The sequence below is a fragment of the Myotis yumanensis genome, unplaced genomic scaffold (assembly GCF_028538775.1).
Source record: "Myotis yumanensis isolate MYYU_CA2020_CCGP unplaced genomic scaffold, mMyoYum1.0.hap1 SCAF_13, whole genome shotgun sequence".
NCBI classification, from domain to species: domain Eukaryota; kingdom Metazoa; phylum Chordata; class Mammalia; order Chiroptera; family Vespertilionidae; genus Myotis; species Myotis yumanensis.
Genome location: NW_027223764.1, coordinates 10,395,899 through 10,414,203, shown reverse-complemented (window position 1 = coordinate 10,414,203; position 18,305 = coordinate 10,395,899). Strand labels below are relative to the sequence as shown.

At 47.3% G+C, this 18,305-nt stretch overlaps 1 protein-coding gene across 30 annotated transcripts in view; it reads left to right on the top strand.

The window, feature by feature from the left end:
* Nucleotides 1-18,305, top strand: part of TCF7L2 (transcription factor 7 like 2) — a 197,494-nt gene that overhangs the window by 71,020 nt on the left and 108,169 nt on the right. For all 30 annotated transcript variants that reach the window (XM_070432252.1, XM_070432248.1, XM_070432249.1 and 27 more), the window contains one exon: nucleotides 6,115-6,216. In XM_070432252.1, coding sequence (XP_070288353.1) covers nucleotides 6,115-6,216 — 102 coding nt within the window. The remainder of the gene's footprint in view (nucleotides 1-6,114; nucleotides 6,217-18,305) is intronic.

Here is an 18,305-nt window from a genome sequence, read left to right as displayed (position 1 = left end):
CACCCCAGGGCAAAATTGCTTATTTATAGAAGATAAGCTGAATTTTCCATCTTCTATTCTGAGAAATGAAGTCGGTTCAGGAAGCGACGGCCAGGCCTGTGTGCATGTGGATGCTCCCCACAACATGAGCTCCTGAAAAAAGGCGGATGTGCTCTTGGCATTGGTGATCGTGCCTCCCGTTGGCTCCTGGAATTTTTCTATTTTGCTCTTGTGAGGAGCAGCTTCTGGTGGCCTGTTGTTTTGTGAAATTCAGTGACGTGAACATCGTAATCAGGGCTGCGCATTTCTAGTAGAGCTGGCGTGGGCCTCACCGAGGCTGCATGGGGAGGGTGGGAGCAAGCCACCTTGCAGGGAGGAAGGATTAGTGACTTTGGACGTGATGGGCGGGGTGGGCGGGACTCTCAGTTTGGGGTGTTTAGGCAGAGCAGCGACTTTCCCTTTTATAAGAAACACATGTAGAACTTTTAGCACTGGCGAGCGAGGAAGTCTTAGCCGTTACTCTGTCACGAGGATGGCTTCCACTTAATTTGAATTCTTGTAAGATGAGTTTTTCTAGGAAAAAGCACCCCTGTTGAGAAATAGCTTGGATTTTTGTACTTTGGTAAAGGATGGCTATCTACCAGACTGGGGAGGGGAGCAAAGCCTTCAAAAATGATCAAATCAGCCCTTTCTTGGGTGGTTTTCTACAGGACCTAGTTTTCCAGAAGATACTGCTTTCATCTCCGCTGAACAGGGTTCAGGCCCTGCTGTGTCCCTCTTCCCACCCCGAGCTCTGCCTTCTGCCCGAGCTCCTGGCGAATGCCATCTGTTGGTGGCAGGCAGAGTTGGCATGGTATGGCGTGGGGTGGGAAAGCTATACACATTGGAAAGCTCTGGGGAGAGGAGCTTCTGAACCTAGGCAGTTGATCCCAGACCGCATATGCAGCACATCCCCACGGCCAGAGGGGTTCTGCCTGGTATTCCTTTGTGGTGATTCGATGACACGTGATACTCTACCAGTGCTGCCTGGGAAGTGGGTGAGAACCTTTTCCAGTCAGAATTGCTGAAGGGTTTTCGAACTTCCGTTTAGAAGGGAGAGAGAGTTATTTCGGTGAGATTGTGGTCTGGTGGTCAGACCCGACCCGGTGACTGGGAGTCACGACCAGAGCTCAGATTCTTTCCCGAACTTTCCCTCTGAAGCGGGAGTCTTGCCAGTGACAAGTCAAACCAAAGTATTGCTTTTGGACCACCAAACTGGTTTCCTATGTGATTGTGTTCGGCTGCTTGGATTTAAGGACCCATGAAGGGATATATCCTGTCTGACATGGTCTTCAGGTCTTTACACGAACCTTCCCTAAGCCAGGGGTGGCAGACCACGGCCCACAGGCCAAAGCTGGCTGGTCACCTGCTTTTGTGTGGCCTGTGAGCTGAGAATGATTCTGATTATTTTTAAATGATTGGAAAAAATAAACAGAAGACTACTATCTCCTGACACGAGAAAATCATATGAAATCCATATTTCAGTGTCTGTCAATGAAGTTTTATTGGCACACAGCCATGACATAATACAGGTGTGCATACGTGTATGGTCCATGGCTGAGTTGAGTAGTTAGGAGAGAAATGGATGGGTTGCAAAGCCTGAGCTATTTACTGGGTGGCCCTTCACGGGAAAAGTTTGCTAACCCTGCCCTGAACAAACAAAGGGCAGACTCCACGGCCCGTCCATCTGTGGAATGGAGCGAATGGCAGGGAGTGCCGGGAAGCCGCTTTGGAGGTTATCAAGGATGTGGAGTTTCCTGGCAGTCCGCGTCATTATCATCATCGCTGTCCTTTGAATTGTCCTGTTTGTTTGGAAAATAAGTTTGTACCAAGACCTCAGCAGCCCTCCGCTGGCGGGTTCTCTGATCAGCCCCTTCTCGCTACCCGTGCTACCCAATCCGGATCCACATGAGAGCAGGTTCTCCCAGGCCCACTTGAACCTGATCTCGGAGACGCCTTCTGATTTGGGAGACCCATCCCCAGGTGCCTTTCCTATTCCTTTTCTTTTTTAATTGGAGTTGGAGGAGGAGAAATGCGAGATGTGTGCCTTTCTCTTTTTGCTGACAAATTTAACAGGCTTTTAAATAGCCTTGATTCCTGTCAGGCCAATGGTATTGTGTATATTTTGAGACTTTGCCCCCAGGTCCAAAAGCTTAACTTAAGCTCCCCAAGACGTATCATAAAATATGATTTTGGGAAAAACTCTAATGGGCCATGAGCAGATCATTATTGTTAAACAAAGGATGAAATGCTTAAGCTGAGATGGCTATTTTTTTTTTTCTTCTTCTCCTCAAAATGAAAGTCAAGCAGACTCCATTTCAACAGTTTTCAATGCAGGAATTCCCACAGCCCCATTTGATTGCAGTTTGTTGAAAAGTTTAATGTTTTTATAGGCAATTCATAATTTCCATGTTGAGCAGCCTAAAAGGAAGAGAGCTGGAGCCCAGTGTTGTTTTTATAGTGGGACGGTGGGAACTTTTTTTTTTTCTTCCCCCCAAAGGATATAAAACCAAAGTGGAACCATTGGGAAAACGTGGCGTGGCTTTCCAGCCGGTTCTCGAGTCCCAGATGCTCCTTTCTTTCAGGTCTTCCTTTAGGACCCAGCAGAGTAAATAGAATTTCCTGCTGCTTAATGTCTCCAGGAAGGAAAAGATTTTCCTCGAGGCTCTAATAGTACCCAATTTCCTTTTTCTTCCCTTTATTTATTTATTTTCTCTATTAATAAGGACCAATTGTGGAAGATGAAGAGACCTGGGAAATCCATCACTTTTGGAGGAGGTTAATAACTTCCTTTAAAAAATCCCGACATAATACTCACTTCCCCACAAGGAACCTCGTCAGCCCGAATGCCAGTTAAGATCCAAGGGACGGGCGTGGGTTTGCGGGGATCCAGCCGTTCTGTGGGATCAAGTTGCATTGGGCCCAAGAGGTTGGGGCTGTCACTGGGGCGTCCCTGCAAGTCGTCGGGACTGGGGCCGTCTTCCTTTGCCATCTGGATTTGGTTAGCTCTCTCTGGGCAGTGGGGCGAGTCTCATTTCCTCCAACCAGTAATGTTATATAGGCAGTGATCCTGGGCTGCCCTAACATAATTGAAAATTATGTGTATTGTGGGCTCGGAGCGCTGAAATGTAGGCTCATAAAAATATGTGGTGCAGGTAGCCCGCGGAGATTGGATATGGCACACAATGAAGCTTTTATGTAAAGGAAGAATTATAAGTCTCCGCATTAATGTTGCATTATGGGTATGATAATTCTTGGGTGGGGTCCTCAGGGCAGGTCTGTCATGTTAAATAAAGCCTAGATTTCCTAATTCTGGGGAGCTGGTCCTTGGGATGCAATCAAATCCGTTTCGCAGAAGGCCAAAGATGAAAAGTTGTCCATTAATCGATCCTTCCCCACCGAGTGTAGCAGGAGATGTAGGTGTGTGGTAGATTCCGCTGGGCATTTTTCTTCACGGGTTTTTACGAGATGGAGGGGTGAGTGTTGGCAGGTGTCCATTTCGGTCGGCCTCAAGGAAATGACTCTGCTGAGTGGTTTTGACCAATGAGGCCCATATATTTATGTGGCAAGTGAGAATGGGCGAAGTCAGGATGAGACAGGCAGAAGCGATGCCCACAGCCCTCTAGCTTGGGCTATAGGGCAGACGGAAACCATGGAAACATTTCAGTGGTTCTCAACTTGGGATGGTACTGCTCCCAAACGAGGTATTGGAAACGGTTTGATTATAAGGGTGACTGAGGTGGAGGGTGGGGGGTGCCTGCTGGTATTTCCTGTCTGGAGGCCCGGGCTCCTGGAAGTCTTTCACCCGCCCCACCACAGAGAGGAGCAGCCCTTCACCTGCCCCATTGAAGAGAGGACCAGCACTCTAGTCCAGTGATGGCGAACCTGTGACACGCGTGTCAGAGGTGACACACGAACTCATTTTTTTGGTTGATTTTTCTTTGTTAAATGGCACTTAAATATATAAAATAAATATCAAAAATGTAAGTCTTTGTTTTACTGTGGTTGCAGATATCAAAAAATTTCTATATGTGACACGGCACCAGAGTTAAGTTAGGGTTTTTCAAAATGCTTAAAAGGTTCTCCATCACTGCTCTAGTCTATAGATAAAACCTGGAGGTCCTTGGAGCAAAGGCATTTGATGCAAGGTCTTGGGGCAATTACCAGCACCAGCAACTGAGCTTCCTGTGCACAGGATGCTGCTAGGTAAACACTCTGAAGAAGAATCTCTCCATCCTCAGCTTGGGAGAATGACTGTGTACTTGGGCAGGTGACTCGTGGGTTAGTATCTTCCAGCTTTAGGTGGAACTGAGTTGGGTTTTCATTCTCCTGACGGTTGTGTCTTTGAGGAACCCACGGAGAAGCGCGTGGGTGGCTTTGGCCCTTTTCTGTCACATGGGGTTTGAGCGAACCCTTCCTTCTTTCTGGACTGCCCTTTGCTGTCCTTTCTGTTGAAATCTTTTCGGTGCGGCTGGCCCCGTTCTCTTTCTCAGAAATGCCACCTTCTTCTTGGCATTCCCCAGGCATGATTTCCCGGGTCTCGGCCACCGCGTCCCCCGTTCTCTCTTGGCTCCTGGAGGAGTTGGCTCCCTCCTGCATAAGCCCCCTGAGGGCGGCATGTTTGTCTCTGTGATGCACCAAGCAAGCTCTAATTGGTGTTCACTGAGTTCCATTTCCTGTAGGATTAGTATTAAAACTAGCCTTTTTTCTTTTTGCTAAAGGTTTCTGAAAAGATCAAGATGGCTCCTTATATATCCTCCAACATAATCCCTGCCTTAATCAATTGGCCTTTGGAGGTACGAAGGCTGGTATCGGTGTCCTTATTAAAATCGGAGCAGTGTCTAAGTTCTGTTTGGTGGCCTGAAGTTTTCCTGAGTGAAACTGCTGTAATGTCACCAACAAAAGTCAAATGCCTGGACGTGCTTGTGCTAAAAGTCTCAGTGACCAGACAGGCCACCTTACCTCAGTTTCCCTATCTGCCCAATGGGGAGTTGGATCAGTTGATGGTGTACATCCCCCTGAAAGCTGGCCATGTCACTTTTGATAGAAGCAGCTCCCCTCCCTTGCGCTGTGGATTCATTTTCTACCTCAGACGAGGGTGGAGATAGACATATTGGCTTCTGTCTTTATCTTGCTCTTCGTGGTAAACCTGTATGCATTTAAGAATTCCTCCAGCCTTTTGAGTTGAAGGTATAAGTTGTATTGTGCCGTGTTTGTGCATGTTTTACCGAAAAATACAGGATGTCCCCCCAAAATATATACACAGTTTGAGTGATTATAAAGTTAGTGTTTATTAACATACAGTTCATTTTCAAAATTAAGTGAGTTATCAGCTGTTAAAGTGTGTATCCATTTTTGGGGGAACACCCTACATTTTTGTTCTGGAGGAGGAATTCCCTCCTCACCTTCCTTGAGTAACATCCAGCAGGGGACAGTTCCACCCGTATCCTCAGCTTCTTCCACGCGAGGGAGGATGGCGTTTTAGAAATGTGTTCCTGAAAGAGAACATTCAGAGTTGATGGTCTCTTGGGACACTGGCTGGAGACTCCACTTGCTTTCCTCCACCGGGAGATCTCTGTGTCTCTTCCCGCCCTCCGTCTCGCCCTCCCCACCGCTCCTTCTAAGTGAGGTGTAGTGTTGATGAGGTCATTTTGTCTGAAGCTACCAATAATATTGATGTAGTATACATGTACCTATTGAACATGAACTCTAAGGAAGAACCTGTGGGTGTTGGATGGTTTTTCTGTCGTTGATGTTGTTATTCACATGCTCTTAAGTTTTTCAGTTTCTGATCCATGTGTCATGAACCCCAAGAGTTATCTCTTAGGGCAGCTGTTTTGCATTTCTCTGCTATGTTTATCCCCCCCCCCCCTATTTATTTATTTATTTATTTATTTATTTGATCTTTATTGTTGAAAGTATTACATATGTCCCCCTCTTTCCCCCATTGATCCCCCTCCAGACTCCCTGACCCCCTCCCTAGACCCTCACCCCCCTCCCCACCCCCTCCCATGGGTTATGCATATAGGCACACAAGGTCTTTGGTTGACTACCTTGCTGTATTCACTTTCCATGTTCGTTTTGTTTGCTCCCCAGTATCTGCAGATGAAATGGCCGCTGCTCGATGTCCAGGCAGGCACCCTCCAGAGCAGACAAGCCCTCAAGGATGCACGCTCTCCGTCGCCGGCGCACATTGTTGTGAGTGACCTGACAGAGGCAATCGCTTCCTTTATTGGGGGGGAAGATGAAGAACATGCTCTTTGGTTGATAACAGGCCTTGTGTGTCAGTCTTTCTTTCTTTAAAAATATTTTGTTCGGCATATTCTTGGATATGGTGTATGTCTAGAAGGTACCTGTTTTCTTCTAGTGGACCTTAGCGATTATTACCTACCCGGAAAACTTCCCACCTGTCCTTTCTCCTAGCATGGGGTAGAGCCGAGCTTCGTGGGCTCCAGTTAGTAGGCACAATCATCGTGGTGTAGGGCAGACTGGAAATGGTATCAAGGCAGTTTTAAAGACTATAGTGCTCCAAAAATCTTTCCGGAAAAAGTCGTTTAGGGGAGGTGAGTGGCAGAGGAGGGAATTAGAAATTAGATTTTTTTCCAGCCCCCTACCCCCCAATTTATCTTGTTGGAAAGAAACACTCTACACTAACATCAGAAAAATGTCTTCTGGGATGATTGATTGAACTTAGAAATGAACTTAGAAAGGCTTAAATTAAATTTAATCTGTACATCCATGGCTTTGAAAGCACAGGGTTTAATTAATACAGGAGCCATTTGTTTGTAGTACTAAGAGACTACACCATACCGTGTGTGTCTACATATATTTTTAATGCACTTTCTAAGGATTTTGTAGGCTCGGAAAGTGGAATTTATAAATTAACCTCTTGAGAAGATAGCTCAGCCATATTAGGATATCCTCTCTTTTAGATTTATGTCATGAGCTGGACTTTATACTTTTGAAATAATGAATGGAAGACACATAACAATTTCATGACAGGTAGAATTATGCAAAGCACGGAATAATTCATTTATTTTTTATTTAAGTATCACAAAATGTTACCCATTAATATATTTTGCCTCCGTGTTACTTGTAATTTCTAAAAATGGCAAAATGATTTTCTTAAGTAGAAAGATCTCGGATGCATTGTGTCAAAATTCAGGTCAACTGCCTCCTTATTTTGTAGCTTGCTGTAATTGAGAATATATTATTTAACGAATTTGCCTCTGTTATAGGAATATCAAATATATATGTGGATGTATGTGTATATCTATCAGAAAATAATTTATTTCCATAAAGCCACATCTTGGGTCATTGTGAAAATGTCTTGGGAATTTTTGTTATCAATAAGGCATGTAGAAAAGATTGACATTCTCCAGGAACTTCCTCCTTCCTCTAACCCCACAATAAAATGGATGCTCCTAATTACACATGCTCTTACGATGCCAAGATTTCAGGGCTGGAAGTGACCTTAGCACTCAGGTAGGCCCAACCTGCTCTCAGAAAAGGAAACAGGTCCAGAGATGCCTTAAGTGACTTGCCCAATGTCACACGCTGTGCTAGTGGCCAGAGCGAGGACTGGACCCGCTCTCGGCTCCCTTCCCGGGGCCTTGTGGAACGTCCCCTCCTAAGGGAGAGATGTTAACTTCCCATGGCTGGTTCTGTTTTGCTCCCTCTCCATCGGGTCATCATCAGGGACGGTGTCATTGGTGTAAAGAAGTTGTTGGCTCAGGGTTCCAACGCAGCTTTCTCCTAGGAAACGGGGGTGCCATGTCAAACCGTGTGGTAACAACGCCCCAAGATTTTACAGAAGTGTGATTGTCTGAGTCCTCGAGGGGATATGAGAAAGCCCACCCATTCCATGTTTCCTGCCACCCCGAATTTCCCAGTGTGGGCCTAGGCTTTGCTATTTATTTCTCTGCTTTTGGAAATGCTTGGTGCGGGACTTGCCCACATTTTTTTTTTTTTTATGTACAGAAATAGGATATTATCTTTAAAATCCCTTGGAGGACTCTTCTCTCTTTGAATGTGGAGAGAAGCTGTAATTCTTAGAAGTGGTTCAGAGTGGACACTGCACCTCATAGGTATGTCCGGGAGGTCCACGGGCCACGCTGGTGAGCAGGAGTGGGGTTTTGGCCATTGGGAGAGGGGTAGGTGACTGTCCTCCTCTCTAACACCTGCCTCCTCAACCCCATAAGAACAGATGCCACCAGTCGGCCTTGAGCACCTTATATTTTCATTTGCAGAATGAACTACACTGAGCAGTGGTTAAACCTTATTTTTTTCTGGAGTCCCTATGGGTTTTGGTGAGGAATGCAGCCAGAGGAGTTAGGGTTTTTGTTTTTTCCCTCTGCTGTTTAGTCGAAGGCATGTTTACCATGGCAACCACTTGGGAGAACACCACCCTTGAGATGGAGACCCTTGTCCAAAGGGGCCCCAGGTGGCAGCTGTAACAGTAGCTGTTGTGCTTTCTGCTCCATTCCTGGCGACCTGCCCTGGGGAAGGGCCCTGGTGTGGGGGGTTTGGGTGGGTGGTGGAGGGGCGGGCTCTGGGAGCTGGAGAGAGGAGAAAAGCCATAGCTTGGACAATAGGAAACCGAACTTGTGAAATACTTAATGCTTGTGGCAGCTGACTGGTGTCTTTGGTTATATGAGTCAGCCCTGTAATTGTGCATTTCTGCAATCTTCACCTGACACTAAGGGGAAAGGAGGAGGGGTGTTGGGCACTGGGGGTGGGAGTGGGGGGAGGGGGTATTAGTAGAGGGAGATGGAAAGTAGGTGGAACAAGGCTGGAGATTGTTGACCACATACAGTTTTGGGGACTGAGGAGTCATACACCTTGGGACTACATTTCTCATTGCATTTTCATTGGACATAGAGTGATGTGCCGACTGGAACTGGCCTGGCAGGTACAGGATGCCTGTGTGGATAAAGGGGTCCCTCTGCATTATGGCTGATGATGTGTCATTTGGTTCAACGCTGGCCAGAGACTGTGGTCCATGTGGAGATGCACTGATGAGTGGCCAGTTTTCACCCAGACACTGGGCTCTTCCTCACATTTTATTTTTCAATTTTTTAAAGGAAATGTTGTCACATCACAGCGTTTCATAAGACGTGTTTCAAAATAGTCGTCCAAGGATTGCTTTCTAATTTCTGTGAAATTGGAAGTTATTGTGATTTCTGGGCCAAGCAGTTTCATAATGATTTCTAATGTTTTCTTTTGAAAGTAGAGAAGTGTTCAGTGTTTGTTAGTAATCACTGGAGACTATCACTGTCGCAGTCTGCTAAGAAAGTTACTTTTCCCCGGTCCATATTTGGGGCAGAATTCTCACATGGGAGCCAAAAGCATTTTGTCTGAATATTTTAGTCGGACTGGATTTTTTTTCATGTGGTATGTGGATTGCCACATTACAAAATATTGATGTATAGAATAAACATTCTCAGCAAGTGGAGTTCAATTGATTAAATAGTATTTAAATTTAGAAGCAAGCCCTACGAACTTTAGTTCCTGTAATGGCTACACCATCTTGTTTGTTATAATTTATCCTTCAAGGATGATGTTTTGAATTTGGAGGTGGGCGGCGGGGGGGAGGGGGGGCTAGCCAAAAAATAGGAATTTACACACAAACCCATCTCTCTCTTCTCCATTTTCCCTTTCATCCCCCGCCCCATTCATCTATTTCCTAAAAGTCTCCAAGACACCATCCATAAGGGCCGGGTTCTCCTCCCCTCCCAGCCTCCCATCCTATTTTCTCATTCACAGAAGTAGCTCATGTTTCCTTCCCTGTGGTGTTTTTCAATTTATATTTAAAATTGTTTTGTCCACAATGAGTGCCAGGCAGCTGGTTTGTGTAAGCGGTTGAGCCCGCGTCTTGGCCAGGCTGCCTCCAGGGCCGGTAAACAGAGGGGTTCGAGGCTGCTCCCTGGACGCCACCCCCGGTGTCTTTGTACCAAGGCTTTCATTTCACTTCCTTTGTACCCGGCAGAAAAAGATTCTGTACCCCAAATGGTGGTGTTTTGGTACAGCGTGTATCTTACAAAACGGCGAAAGGCTTCAGAAGTTCCCACCACGTTGTCTTGGGGGTTTCCTTTTGAAGCGGAGGTGGAGTCTACCTTAGGGTGCATTTCTCAGCGGCTGGCTCTTGGTCTCGGGTGTTTTGCGGGGTGATGAGCACCGAGGTGTGGGGTGAGAAAGCCGTCTGAGCCCAGAGGAGCAAAGCCCTCCAGACTGTGCCATGAACTTTTTGTTGTTGTTCTTGCGTAAACGCTGAAAGCGAGCGGAAAACTCTGATGGGATATGGCGTGATGGTCAGAACTTCAGACGAGCCCCTGCTGTCTGCGCGGGGGAGCATTTTCAAGTCAGCTCGGGGGGCATGGCGGGCCTTCTGCTGTTGGTTTCTGAAGAGTTCAGGGCGTGGGGAGGCTTACTCCTAGTTAACAACAAAAAGCGACCCTGAGAGCATCCTCTTCGCTATACAGTACATGCGGGTGTGTCGAGGGCTGCTCTTCTGCCGGATGCTGGTGGCAGGGGGTGTGCCAGGAAGCCCTGTTGTGAGCCGAGGCCCAGCAAGACCCTAGTAACCCCTACCTGCCAGGTGGGAGTCATTGTTCCAGGTGCCCTGAGGAGTCCCGGGTGCGAGCGGGTCTGGCCAGGGAGATGGGACTCAGACCGAGCAATTGGTGAGGAGTACAGGCTGGGGAAGGCCCTCTGGGGAAATGGCATTTAAAATGACATTTGAAGGCTTCCGTGGAGTTGGCCAGGCGAAGGTCTGAGAGAAGGCGTGGAAAGTGGCAGAACATTCCAGGCAGAAGGAAAATACATGGACCAAGGCCTCAGGAGGAAAAAAAAACCACACAGAACAAAACTTGGCTGTGAGAGAAGCAGGAAGCCAGCTATAGTGGCCGGTCTTGAGAGCGCAGGGAGGCCCCCTGGGGGGGCTCTGGTGAGGTCTGGGTGTTTAACCCACCATTGTGGGGGATCGTTGGGGGGTTTGGCTTGTGTGAAGCTGATGGCAGCAGGGATGGTGAAAGCAGGCAGATCTGGAGGGGACATCCACAGAACTTGCTGATGGCTTAGATATTGGTGTTGAGGGAGAAAGAAGAGTCAGAGGTGGCTGGAGAATGCTACTGAATGGGGAGTATTGGAGGGGAGCAGGTTCGCAGTGGGAGAGGTTTTTAAAAAACTTCTTATTCCAGCTTTATTGATATGTAATCGACATATAACATCGTATAAGTGTAAGGTATGTAGTGTGTTGACTTGATACACGTAGGTATTGTAAAATGATTGCATCATAGTGTCAGCTAAAGCCCCCGTCATGCTACATCATTATTATTTTTCTTGGTGGTGAGAACATTTAAGATCTGCTTTCTTAGCACCTTTCAAGTTTATCATTATAGCCACCATGCTATACATTAGATCTCCAGAACTTAACTCATGTTTTAACTGGAAATTTGTACCCTCTGATCACCATCTCCCTATTTTCCCCAACTCCAGCCCCTGGTAACCAGCAGTCTACTCCATACTTCTGTGAGTTCAGCTCTTTCAGATTCTACATATAAGGAATATCACTATTTGTCTTTCTCTGCCTGACTTATTTCACTTAGCACAATGCCTTTAAGGTCCATTCATGTAACATGGCAGGATTTCTTTCTCATGGTTGAATATGAATTATAGTCTGTTGTGTACATATAAACACACACCGCATTTTCTTCATCTGTTTATCTGTTGACGGACACTTAGGCTGTTTCCATGTCTTGGCAGTTGTGGACAATGCTGCAGTTACATGGCAGTTCAGCTAACTCTTTGAGATCCTGCTTTCATTTCCTTTGGCTATGTACCCAGACGTAGGTTTGCTGGATCGTATGGTAGTTCTATTTTTAAGTTTTTGAAGAACCTCCATATTGTTGTCCATAGTGGCTGCACCAATTTACACTCCCCTCAGTAGTGCAAAGTATTCCCTTTTTTCCACATCCTGTTGGCACGTTATCTCTTGTATTTTGACGATAGCCCTTCTAACAGGTGGGAGGTATTAATTCATTGTGGTTTTGATTTGCATTCCCCCGATGATTAGTGATGTTGAGTACCATTCCATCGACCTGTTGGTACATTTCATGTACCTTCTTTGGAAAAATGTGTATCCCGTTTAAGAGCTGTCTTTTTGAGAGACTGAGATACTGGGTTTCATGAGCCCCCGAAGCAACAGGGCAATAGGTGGAGTCAGTGATGGATGATGATAACCACAATAGCAAATAAGCCTGTAGCACGTCCTGTGTGCCAGGCTTGGTTCTCGGTGCTTTATAGGTGCTCATTATCCCCACCGGGAGGTGAAGTATTTGTCCAGTTGTGGGAGACAGGATGTGACAGAAGGCAGCCTGGCCCAGGGCATGCCAGCTCTTAACCCCCTGCCCCCCAGGCCCCCCAGCCCCAAAGACACAAGTAAACGGGCCCCTGCGTGGCATGCTGAGGGCTGTGGGGGGGCGCCCCCGCCCCGGTTGGCCAGGGTGGCAGAGCTCAGACACCTGCTGGCCTCGCTGGAGAGGGAGGCACGGGGTTGCTCGGGGATTTGGTCTCTGGTGTGGCTACTGCAGAGGATTCAGGACATACTGTGGGAAGGGAGGGACAGGTGAATGTGGGGGATGTGGCCGTGGGGACCTGCGCCCATTTCCTAAACGCTTTTCCCTGTGCGCTCTCTTCACTCTCTTCTCTGCGTGTACACTTTCCCCTGGTTTGTCCCCCTCCTCCCCCCATTTAGCGATGACTCAACCAGACTTTCTAGAATACTTGGCACGCATTTCCCAGCAGCGGCTGAGTCAGAACTTTCCCATTTCACAGACAGAACCATGGTAAGGGTGGTGAGTACTTTCTCTGAGGGTATAAACAAGCCGGCGAGCACCACACAGCTGTTATTTTTATAAGGAGACCTGTGCGTCTCGAACACTCAGAAGCCGGCGACCAGGTGGTCCCTTTTCAGGGGGAAGTAGGGGTTAGGATCAAGGGTGCTCTGAAGGGAGAGAGGGCAGTGAACCCCAAGATGTAAGAGTCTATCGTTAAAAGCCCGAGTGTCCTTCTCTGCTTCCAGAAAGTACGGTGAGGAATCCTGACGTTCTTGAGGTTTGGGTCCGTGGTGTGGCGTCCGACCACCATGGCGATGGAGGACACGCTACCAAGAAAGACTGTGTAAACGCGGTTCTGTCGCTTCAGATGAGAATCACAAGGAGTTTCGCAACCGTGAGATCACAAGTCAGTCACCCACCGCCGTCCCTCCTGCTGTTTAAGCCCCTGCTCAGAAGTCGTGGGTGGTCCACGCAGACTGTTCCTGAATAGAGAGATACATGCTCATGTCTTCCGTGTCCTTTGGTGTAATATGGGCTCTAGGGAGGTCCTGCCTTTCTACTGCGATGAGAACCCTCTCTTTGAAACACGCACCCCTTGATCTGTTGTACTCTCCGTTCCGCTCATGCCTCCCACGTACCCATCTTGAATTTTGAAGGCGAGACTCCCTCCCTCATTGGTGAGTCGCCGCTTCACAGTCATCCCCAATTGTGGTGCGTATCTTCAGCGACTGATCTGAAACAGTTGAAGGGTTCGAATTGCTCATTTCCGATTGCAAATCCTACCTCTAACTTAAGTGAAATTCCTTTTAAAATGTAGCTTTCCTCATGCGTAACATGTATGTTCGTTGTGGGCAGTTTGGGAACTGGGCCATAATTTTGCCAATCAGAAATCACTTGGTATGTTGGGTATATTTTCTTTAGACTTGTCCCTCTCGTGTACTAATATTTATATTTGTTTTTAACATCTTTGAGCTCATCGTCGCGCTCAGTATTCCCAGCCCTGTATTTATTTAGAATGAAAAGTGATGCCGTGAATAAGCACCTCTCCCATGTCGTTAAAATCCTTAAGGGTTTTTGACCACATAACAGCCATAGTATTACTCCCCGGTTTGCTTACTCCATGCCCTGTTGTTGGGCGTTTAGAGTTCTCCTTTTGTTTCTGCCATTCTAACGAATCCTGTGATGAACCTCTCTGTGGCCCCCTCCCCTTTAAGTATTTTCTTAGAATAGATTCCTAGGAAGGAAAGCAAGAGGACAACACTTACACAAGTGTCCTGATGTAGAGCCACAAAGGATCATCCCGCAAGGTCTCCATTTCTGTAACTGTCCCGAGTGTGTGAGAGTTAGACTTACCACGATGGGAGTGACTTTCGTGTGTCTGGGAAGTTAAACTCCACCGCGCTGCAGAGAGGAGACCCGAGCATCCCACCATCTAAAGCAGCGGTTCTCAACCTGTGGGTCGCGACCCCTTTGGGGGTCGAACGACCCTTTCACAGGGGTCACCTAAGACCATCGGAAAACACATATATAATTACATATTGTTTTTGTGATTAGTCACTATGCTTTAATTATGTTCAATTTGTAACAATGAAATTGGGGGTCACCACAACATGAGGAACTGCATTAAAGGGTCGCGGCATTAGGAAGGTTGAGAACCACTGACAATGTCCCCAGGCCGTTCACCTTCAAAACACACAACCCAAAGGATTGCTCGTAAATGATTAGTAGGTTTTAAAGTCAGCTGATGTTCTTGTGATTTTTTTTCAGAATTACATGTATTCTTTTTAGACGCCTCACAGAGTAATTCTCCTCAATACATGCAACACAGAGGAGGGCGGCTGTAGAATTCTTGGTGAATACTTTTATAACCTCAACTAATTGTAGGGTGTCTTTAGTTTTAATATCCCTTCCTTTAATGGCCTGTTATTGCGCAGATGTTATTTCTTTGGTGCTGCGTGTGACCTTGCTCAGGAATATGACTCGGTGATGTCATATTTTTGGGGGAAAACCTACCTAGTTTTCAAACATGCCAATTGTCGCTGTGTTTAAGATCAACCCACAGAAAGTGTGGGCAGGCGGGCAGCCTCCAGTCGGTCTTGACTATTTCTCAGCACTGTGTCTTGTGCTTGGGAAAAAGTCTGGCACTCTGGGCCAACGTTTCCTGACAGTTGTCTCACCTAATGTTGGTGGGTTACTGGAAAAAACCCTAAAATCGGGTTGGGGAAGCACTGGGTCATGCAGACAGTTGGTTTCTTTAGGGCAAGACCTTTCTTTTTGAGACATTTTAAATATATTTTTATTGATTTCAGAGAGTAAGGGAGAGGGAGAGAGAGATAGAAACATCAATGATGAGATCAGTGATCAGCTGCCTTCTGCACACCCCCTACTGGGAATCGAGCCCATAACCCCTGCATGTGCCCTTGACCGGAATCGAACCCGGGACCCTTCAGTCCACAGGCCGATGCTCTATCCACTGAGCCAAACCAGCCAGGGCAGGGCAAGTTCTTGATTCCTCTGGGTGACGGCACCTTTATAAGGAGGCGTCCTAGAGCGAGCGAGCGAGGAGCTCTTCTCCAGCCTCCCAGGGACAAGATTGGAACAAACTTCGGAAAATTGTTTTAGTTTCAGCACCTGCTCTGTTTACCAAGCATGGGAGCCTGTTTTAAATTAACATGGATCGACTTAGAGCTCAACTCATGGTTTTGCCCGTGTTTATTTTTCCAGTAAATAAAACAGAAGTGTGCCTTTGGCAGCCATCCTGTCCTGCTGTCGTTTCTGTCTTGCTGATTAACTCTGCGTATGGGGCTTGTCTCTCCAACCAGACTGTCCATTTCTCCAAGCCAAGGGGCCCCATGGTTTATGTCTTCGCATGTGGCTTTCTCCCTACCTATTGTGGTGCTTTGCTAATTAAGCAGAAAACCAGTTTCTGGTGAGGGACTGGAGTTGATTAGTCTGGCACGAGTGTGCTTCATTGTTACCTTCGCTTGCTCAGAATCGTCCCGGTGAGCACAGGGCTGGCCCACAGCTCTGCTTTCCCCGTGAGGTGGTAGCATGCTTTGGGGAAACATAATTTCGGGTTATGACACTGTGCAAGGCTTGCCAGTAACTTGATAACCCACCCTCATGCATTCCATCTCGGAGAGGAGCGCCTCTAATCGCCACAGTGGCGTTGACGTGGAACGTGGTTCGCCAGCATTTATCTGATGTCTTATACCAGAGGGTCAGGCTCGTAGGATGTCTATTGCTTTACAATCTTCTTTTAAACTGACCGTTTCTTGGGGATCCTGGGATGGGGTGACTGAGCTTTTTAAGAGACTGGCCAGTTGGGAAATCAGCCCTGGATTATTTATTATGGGAAGTGGGTATATTTCAGGAAGTGTTTTGGTGATTGGTTTGTTCACGTCTTGTGGTTCAGATTTTCACTCCTTTGAGTAAATTAATACGGTGGCGACGCCTGAATTTCAGAATTGTCCCTGGGAATACGCTGGGATCTGAAGGGAGGGAGCCTAGAGGATCTGGCTAGGAAAGTTCGTTGTTAGGTCATCTTGCATATTACGATGTGAAAATACAGTGAGTTAGCTGCTTGCCCGGGATCCCACGTGTAGGAATGCATCTTCAGGCCATTATTCAGGTCTGTGCTCCAGCCCCATGCTTTTCCTGCAGAGTCAGATTCCACTTTGTGTGGAAACCAAATAGATATAACATGTCCAGGTTCAAAATTGCTATTTCCACCCCTTCCTCACCACCAAACCTGTTACCCCAGAGCTGAACCTGACAGAAAGGTGAACGCCGTTCACTGTGGCACAGGCCCCAAACCTTGCATCATCTTTACTCCTCTTTCTCTCACCCCCACATGCAGTCCATCAGCCTCACGTGTCCTATTAGTTCTGCCTTCCCAGTGTTTGTGGAATCTGACCACTTTCCACCCGCTCCATGATTACCTCTGGAGTCCAGTCTACTCTCACCTCTCACTTGGATGTTGCCGGAGTGTCTCCACAGGTCTCCACACCTCCCACCCTTGTAACTTCCCATCTTCCATCCTTGGTCCCTAAGTTTATTCCCACACTTGACATGGCCTTTTAAATCCTTAGCCAGATCATATCACATTCCTCTACTGAAACTCTGCAGGATTGGTTTTGTCTTTTTTTGTTGTTGTTAATCGTCCCCCGAGGATATTTTTCCATTGATTTTTAGAGAGAGTGGAAGGGAGGGAGAGACACACAGAGAGAAACATCAACGTGAGAGTCACCTTGATTGGTTGCCTCCCACACAGGCACTGACCAGGGCTAGGGATTGAGCCTGCAACCGAGGTACGTGCCCTTGACCGTATTTGAACCCGGGACCCTTCAGTCCAGGTGCTGACTCTTTAACCACTGAACACAACCAGCTAGGGCTAGATTTTGTCTTTTGAAAGAGACCCAGAGAGCACTTGGCCCTGTCACCTCATTGAAAGATGTGACTTTGAGATTTGAAGATCCATTGTGTTGGCTGGAGGAGGGAGGGTCAGGGCGCAACAGGAGAACACGTCAGCTGAGTGAGCCCTGGTCCATCAGTCCTTTGCTAGTGCAGCAGCGTGTGGCAGATGTCTTGGTCACACCCCCAGTGGGACCCAGATGAATCTGAGCCCCGCCCGTCCCCGAAAGCGTGCTGTCTGTCCAGCTGTGGCTTGTCTGCAATGAGAAGCTCGTGAAGAACTCTGAGCAGTGTGATGCAATCTGTTTTCCAGCCAGAGCCTGCATCGCGGGTAGGTCCGGGCAGTGATGAAGTGCATCACTCAGGCTATGGAATAGCCTTGAATGCGTTGGGTCACCATGTGTCCAAGTGCAGTGGACCAAAGGCCTCTTGTTCGTCCTGCTCCCAGGGCACGAGCTGCCTGTCTCACTCCCTGGGACACTGTCTATGTTGCTCAGGTGCTGGGGTAAAGAAACTAGCAAGGGTAAAGAAACTAGCAAGGGTTTAAAAAGGCTGAAGAAGGCGGGGCCCATGTGCTCCGTGGTTGAGCGTCGACCCATGAACCAAGAAGTCACCAGTTTGATTCTAGTTAGGGCACATGCCTGGGTTGTGCGCTCAGTCCCCAGTAGGGGGTGTGTAGGAGGCAGCCTATCGATGTTTCTATTTCTCTATCCCTTTCTCTTTTCTCTCTAAAATCAATAAAATAAAATATTTTTTAAAAAAATGCTGAAGAAGGAGGGAAGGAAAGCCCATCCTACAAAGCTTAGGACTAAACCATCCCATGACTCCCAGAGGCCATGTCAGGTGCAGAGGGTCCCGTTATCAAGACCCGTCTTTGGACCCCCACCTCTCAGTCTTTTCCTTCTAATGCTCCTGAATTTAGGCCTGACTCAGGGACACACGTCAGATTCTAAGAGAAGTGTTTGTTTCCCAACCCTTTCAGACTCAAGGAAGAAGCCAACCTTGATGGGTGGAGGTAGAACATAAAATCTAATAAAA